The sequence below is a fragment of the Engraulis encrasicolus genome, chromosome 12, assembly GCF_034702125.1.
Source record: "Engraulis encrasicolus isolate BLACKSEA-1 chromosome 12, IST_EnEncr_1.0, whole genome shotgun sequence".
NCBI classification, from domain to species: Eukaryota; Metazoa; Chordata; class Actinopteri; order Clupeiformes; family Engraulidae; genus Engraulis; species Engraulis encrasicolus.
Genome location: NC_085868.1, coordinates 22,309,776 through 22,317,275, shown reverse-complemented (window position 1 = coordinate 22,317,275; position 7,500 = coordinate 22,309,776). Strand labels below are relative to the sequence as shown.

At 43.0% G+C, this 7,500-nt stretch overlaps 1 protein-coding gene across 6 annotated transcripts in view; it reads right to left on the bottom strand.

The window, feature by feature from the left end:
* Positions 1-7,500, bottom strand: part of als2b (alsin Rho guanine nucleotide exchange factor ALS2 b) — a 67,727-nt gene that overhangs the window by 29,306 nt on the left and 30,921 nt on the right. For all 6 annotated transcript variants that reach the window (XM_063211762.1, XM_063211765.1, XM_063211766.1 and 3 more), the window contains 5 exons: positions 5,611-5,681; positions 4,864-4,930; positions 4,211-4,413; positions 2,956-3,021; positions 2,640-2,738 (listed from right to left, as the gene is read on the bottom strand). In XM_063211762.1, the coding sequence (XP_063067832.1) occupies positions 2,640-2,738; positions 2,956-3,021; positions 4,211-4,413; positions 4,864-4,930; positions 5,611-5,681 (506 nt within the window). The remainder of the gene's footprint in view (positions 1-2,639; positions 2,739-2,955; positions 3,022-4,210; positions 4,414-4,863; positions 4,931-5,610; positions 5,682-7,500) is intronic.

The following is a 7,500-nucleotide window of genomic DNA, read 5'->3' as shown; positions in this document are numbered from 1 at the left end:
AAGGCTAAAACAAGGGCTCTGTGGATCCAATTCGTACGCAGGCACCGGCGTGGTTTTGAAGCAAGCTCACTGTTGTGCTCGGCACATCTCCACCCCTCGCGCTTCACCACAAATGTTGAGATTGCGGGCATTGTTGGACTGAAGAGTATGCTATTGCCTCAAGCAGTTCCAACAATTGACATCGCCGGCGTGCAGACTGAAACTGCCCCTGTAACTGCTCGGGCACGAAGACAGGTGAGTGCAGCTTTAGGCTACTCGTTTTACCTTGTCCACCTGCTTTGTATGTTGTTTTCAGGAAAGGGTAATGCACATTACATGCCAAACCGATGCGAATGCTCTCGGGATATGCACTTTTTGTTGATTGCCATTCAACTGCTCAATAAATTGGTTTTACGAGGATATCCGCGCTTCAGCCTCCGTGGTGCTCTCGGTCGAGGACAGCCAACTCACAGACTGGGCTACTGCTTAGCGAATAAACGGAGATGCATATAGCGTAGGCCTACTTTGAAGCGTTTGATTGTTTGTTTTTAGTATTGTGGTGCACGTGTGGCTGACGTTTGGACACACCTCGTCCTCAGAGTCAGGCTGAGGGACACGCGACGCCTGTGACTTTGAGCACAAAAAATAATAATAATGATACAGTATATCACGAAAGTGAATACACCCCTCACAGTTTTGCAGACTTTTGAGTATATCTTTTCATAGGAAAGCATTACAGAAATGTAACTTTGACACAATGATTAGTGACCTTTTAACAACATATTTAACCGCTTAAATGTCTTGTTCACTCAGAAAAAAACGAAATACAGCCATTAATGTTTGAACATGTACTCACAAAAGTGAGTACACCCCAGATTAAAATCCGGTAGAGAAGGGGCTATGTTGGCTCGAATCGTCTCGAAATGAAAAGGGATGACAAGGGAGGTCATCAGTGTGCGTTTCAACCTTTCTTTGCATTGAACTTTTGAATTTTGAGTCTGCATCTGGCTTAAATAGATTGGTGTGAGATTTGAATGCAATCCTATGGAGAATATCGTGATCTGCTTCAGTAGTCACAGTGCATGTTGACATGCATGTTTCTTTTAGGTGTATTTCAGATTGCTAATGTTGACAGCATTCATGCATCCCCAAACCATGTCAGTCCCACTACCATGCTTGGCTTATGAGAGGATAGACCTTTTTTGTAAAACTCACTTGTTTACCACCACACATGCTTGACACCATCTAAAGCAAATTTGTTTATCTTGGTCTCTTCAGATCACACAACATGGTTCCAGTGATTCATATCCTTGGTCTGTTCATCTCTCTTGAGACCAAGATAAACAAATTGGCTTTAGATGGTGTCAAGCATGTGTGGTGGTAAACAAGTGAGTTTTACAAAAAAGGTGTATCCTCTCATAAGCCAAGCATGGTAGTGGGACTGACATGGTTTGGGGATGCATGAATGCTGTCAACATTGGCAATCTGAAATACACCTAAAAGAAACATACATGTCAACATGCACTGTGACTACTGAAGCAGATCATGATACTCTCCATAGGATTGCATTCAAATCTCACACCAATCTATTTAAACCCAATGCAGACTCAAAATGTAAAAGTTCAATGCAAAGACAGGTTGAAACGCACACTGATGACCTCCCTTGTCATCCCTTTTCATTTCGTTTCATTTCGAGACGATTCGAGCCAACATAGCCCCTTCTGTACCTGATTTGAATCTGGGGTGTACTCACTTTTGTGAGTACATGTTCAAACATTAATGGCTGTATTTTGTTTTTTTCTGAGTGAACAAGACATTTAAGCAGTTAAATATGTTGTTAAAAGGTCACTAATCATTGTGTCAAAGTTACATTTCTGTAATGCTTTCCTATGAAAACATATACTCAAAAATCTGCAAAACTGTGAGGGGTGTATTCACTTTCGTGATATACTGTAAACGCTAAAAATATGTTGAGGACTCAGGCTATCTAGGGTGTTTTTCCAACAGCCTACCTCCGTTTTTTCTCTAGTTGATGAAATTTTTGCATGTACATGCATTTCAATCACACAATATTGCGCAATTGAATCAAAATGCCCCCCATTTGTCAACAAATACACACGCCAGGTCATCGTTGGATCATGGCAAGGCGCCCTTAGCAACCGTAACCATAAACTAAACAAACTGTCAGGCTATGTCAACAATCGTCACTTCGCCTGACAGACATGTCACTTTCTGCAGATGTGGCAGTGCCTCTGAAATAGATTTGTGCTGCTGTTTTTTTTTCTCATGAGGTTGGATGTGTGGTTTTTCTTCACGCTGATGTTTGTATCAGAATTTTGGTTCCTTTATAAGATGTGGGTCCATCAAATGTGTGTTGTTTTCTCAGATCGCCATACTAGCAAACCAGGGACTTTCCTCTATGACGTCACAGCCCGTAGCTCATTAGTCAAACCAAATTTCACAGAATTCACACTTTGAGTTGCCATTTTCACAAGTTCCTCCAGGATGATTGGGTTCAAAGTCTCATCGATGCTATCAGAAAAAACAAAGCTTTAATGGGAATGACCGTTTGTTTTCGTTTCATAACCTCTTTAAGTGGGCCAGTACTCATCGGTACTCACTTAATTGCGTCACTTTTTGCGCACACACACACTACTCACCTGTAGGTTCCGAAGCCATGCATTTTGCCCTCCTTCCAGTTTCCTTGGTAGTGGTCACTCTTGTTGGCATTCTTACTGGGCAGAATGTACTCTCCAAAACTACACACACACACACACACACACACACACACACACACACACACACACACACACACACACACACACACACACACACACACACACACACACACACACACACACACACACACACACACACACACACACACACACACACACACACGTCATGAATGCATACACTGTGGTTCACTGAAGGACTATGAGAACGCTAGTGATTATTTTACTGAGATGTACATACCCGTCCTCAAGGCCATTCTTGAATGTCCCCGTGTACACCCTACCATCAGGCCATTTCACCACACCCCTGGAACACACAAGGCACATTCACACATAGGGCTGAAGGAGAATATTGTGCAAATCCCAGGAAAAGGTGCAGGACGAGGGCCAACCGTAGTTTTTGAAGTGTACCGCACACTTGTCTTATATTATTTCATGGCTGGATTACGTTTCGACTTCAACAGTCTTCATCAGTTGTGCGGACTTCTCACTTCGAAAACTACATTCACACATAGGAACATGTAAGAAAATCCTGAAGCAAAGTGACACTCTAATGCATTACAGTTCTACTGAAAGCAAAGCAAATTTTTCGTCAGTCATGAGGCAATGCACACAGTCAGATTCTGAACAACATTTCATTGGCTGTTTAGTGTATCTTTCAGGCCTGCAGTTTTCAATGCTTTGAAACAGTCAGATACTGAACATTTTATTGGCTGTTGAGTGCTAGCCTGGCGACGCCATCCTATGTACTCCACCCAAAGATTTTGGCTCCGCACATCGTCTGCCAAAAGCATCGAGCTCGGTTCTCTTAGTGTTTAGCCAATCAGCGAACAGTTGAGAGTGGTGACGCAGAACTCACCGTTACTGATTGGTTAAGGTAACTATATTCACACTTCCGTTTTGTTATTTGTATGCTTTTGCGATGCTATATCGTAACAGGCATGCTAATAAAGCACAATATGGGTTTTAATTTGAGTTCCGGATAATTTAAATGGCAGAGTAAAATCAGACCATATCCCACCTCCACGGAGACGGATTCCTCATGGCTTTTGCCAGACTGATTGACGGAGTCAACAGTCGACTTTTCGCCCAGGCTAGTTGTGTGCATCAGCCCTGCAGTTTCTCAATGCTTTTGAAGTGCTTTCATTTAATTTAACGTTCATTTGCTTCAGAAATGCCCAGAATCGATTATTGAACTGTCCTGTCCCGCATTGCCAAAACGATTATTGTTGACACCACTACCTTTAACCAGAGGCGATTCCAGGGTCAGCTGGGCCCCCATGTGAAATTGAAAAGAATGAACATTTGAAACAAAATTGCCACAACTGTAGTAAAGTCTGAGCTGTAATTTGCAGTCTAGGGGCTTGGGGCCGCAAGCGGCTGCCTACCTAGCCTGGTGGCAAGATACATCTCTGACTTTTACTCTTTCAGACAATCACTGGAAGTCCTCCAAGACACCCCCCCTTCCCTCTCTCCTCTCCTCCAGAAAGGCTTACCTCCCATGGGGCTTCCCTGCCAGCCATCGCCCCTCGTACGTGGCCTCCTTCATCCGGCCCTCCTTGTAGAAGGTGTACGAGGCTGTGCGTGAGATGGGCGGGTCAGCTTTAGGCCCCACCCCCGAGGTCAGTGATGACGTCTCGGCCCCGCCTCCGCTCAGGGCCTGCTCCACGGCCTGGTTGATGGAGCGCAGCCACTTGGACTAAGATCACAGATGTTTCTACAGTTAATATCACCTTAATAACAGTTAATAACACCTTAGTTTCCCTCAGGGTTCATAAATGATGCTCTCCTCTGCTCTACAGTCCTCTACTCTATTAGAGTGTGGCACAACTAGGGCTGCTTGATTATGAGAAAAATCAATATCACGATTATTTCAGTCAGTATTGATATCACGTTTTTTTTAGACAATATTTCTTTTAAAAACAAATAATTGTGCTAAACAATTCTGTGCGAGTGGACGGCCATACTAGAGAAACACACAGTGGTGTTCTGTATGAGTACTGGGTAGCAAGTCTGCTCTGTGCTCACAATGGCACAAGTGGAGGGGAATGTATTGTGTTTGGCACAACCTACCTCTTGGCAGTATAAAGAAATGATGAAAATATTGTTTAAACTCAATATTATGAAATTTGACAGTGCTTTACTACACCTTTTCCATGGGAGATGACGTCAGCAGAGTAAAAGACTCCTCAGGCGTGGTCAACTTGAGTCCATTGCTGTAGATGTGTGCAGACACGCACGTGCACACACAGAGAGACACATGTGCAGACACACGCACGCACGCACACAAATGCACCCACAGGAACGCACACGTACAAACACAGGTAGTGGATCTTAACTTTTTTTCATGAAATTCATATGCATTCTAATTCAAACTTAACAATTCTTTTAGTAACTTGGCTTGCGACTATCTCCAAAATGAGAAGGTCCAAACAGAAGGTTCCTTGTTGAAAGTGGTAGTCTGAATGATCCGAGGCACACTGATCTTAGTGAAAAAAGTTCAAAATCCTTTCTTTTAATGGATAACAGATAAAAGTTTTGTTTTGCCCTGATGAAGACTGATTGTAGTCGAAACGCGTAGGCGTTACCCATTAAAATAAAGGATTTTTAAAAACTTTTTTCACTAAGATTAGATCAGTGATCCAAGGCTCATTCAGACTACCACTTTCAACAAGGAACCTTCTGTTTGGACCTTCACATTTTGGAGATTGTCGCAAGCCAAGTTACTGAAGTTATCATGTCCTTTTCGAAGAGCACCTGATTCTTTTACAAACAATTGACCAAACGCAGCACTCTCCTTTTCCTCTTTTTTAACAATTCTTTTAATTTAAAACAAAGATGAAAGTAAATTCAACAAAACTAGTTGTCAAGGAAACAGACTGATTGACAGACTCACAGGCCAGTGGCTTCCTCTGATATGGGATCCACCCACAGGGAGCTCAGTGGGAATACGTGGTGAGTAGAGAACTGGAGGGAATGGAGGAATAGAGACCAACAACATCTATACACTTCAACACAGCTCTATACATACAGTGGCATGAAAAAGTTTGGGCACCCTTTTGGAAAATCACTACATCGGTTTATCTCTTTCCCTACAGTTTAAATGAAGTTGATACTTCAAAAGCTCAACAAGAGATTTACAGATGTAATGATTTTCCAAAAGGGTGCCCACACTTCCTCATACCACTGTATTTACACAGTTCAACTCTGTAAAAAGAGACCTACTCAGCAGCACTGCATGAGATAAACAGAAACACACACACACCGAGTAGCATGTGTACGTACTACAAGTGTACACACACACAAACACACACGCATTCACATACAGGCACGCATGCACACACTGACACTTTCACGCATTCACGCATTCACGCATTCACGCATTCACACACACACACACACACACACACACACACACACACACACACACACACACACACACACACACACACACACACACACACACACACACACACACACACACACACACACACACACACACACACACACACACACACACGCATAAGCAGACACTGCACTGCAATTCAAGTATGATCTTCCACTTGTACGTATTCCACACATCTACACACACATTTACTTTGACGCGCATGCGCATTCAACATGCACACACACTCTTACTAACTTAGCCACACACACACACACTGACACACACGCGCACACGCATATGCACACGCACACGCACACGCACACACACACTACTACACACACACTACTACACACACACTACTACACACACACTACTACACACACACATCTGTCCTCTTAGGGCATAGAGGAAGTGGCTTAATAAATGGGGGGGTGGAGGGGGGGGGGGTCAAAACACCTCACATCATCATCCAACAGCAACGGCCAAGGCTTGGACTCTACACACACCGTGATGAGGTCAGCCATGCATACAGGTACACTATGCTATGGAGATACCCATCATGCATTGCATGGAGCTACCCATGATGCACTGCATGAAAGTACCCACAATGCAGTGTATGGGTGTGTGTCCACGGTGCATTGCTTTGCATGGGGGTACTCATGATAACTGCTTATGGCCGGGTCATTGACATTTTCGGTAGCAGACTAATGCTTCTCTTGTATATATCATGAAATAAATGAATAATTAATAGCAGGGCTCTAAATTAACAACAGCCAACCAGAAAAATACTGGTGAAATTTCAGTTTGGCTAGTACAAAAGACCAACTCATTAGCCACTTTCACCTATTAGTGAGTGTGTGTTTTTTCTAGTGAGATTGACAACTACAAGCCATTTTGACTGGTGATGAAAAAAGTTAATTTAGAGCCCTAATTAATAGTCAGCAAGTATACTATGCTTTTCTTGTATAAGTTAAATACACTAATGATTCATAATCAGTAATTCATGTACAAGCAAGGAATAGGCTTTCTAGATAATCGAGTAAAAACATTTAATTCATACAAAAGTAGAACTGGTTGTTGTTGTACCGTGATGTGATGTGTGCTATTTAACACGTCAATGACCCTTATACAGTAGGTACCCAGATAGATATTTAAATATGTGTCTAGGAGTAGCCATGGTTGGTGCATTGCCTGAAGGTACATTTATGGCGGAATGTAACACTGACACGTATTCCCTCAGCCTCACACACACACATGTACGTGCACACACACAAACAAATGCTCGAACACACGCACAAAGGGACGCACATACACACACACGACAAGCACCGCCAGATGATGCACTGATTTAAACAAAAATCACAGACACACACACACACACACACATAGACCCTTCAT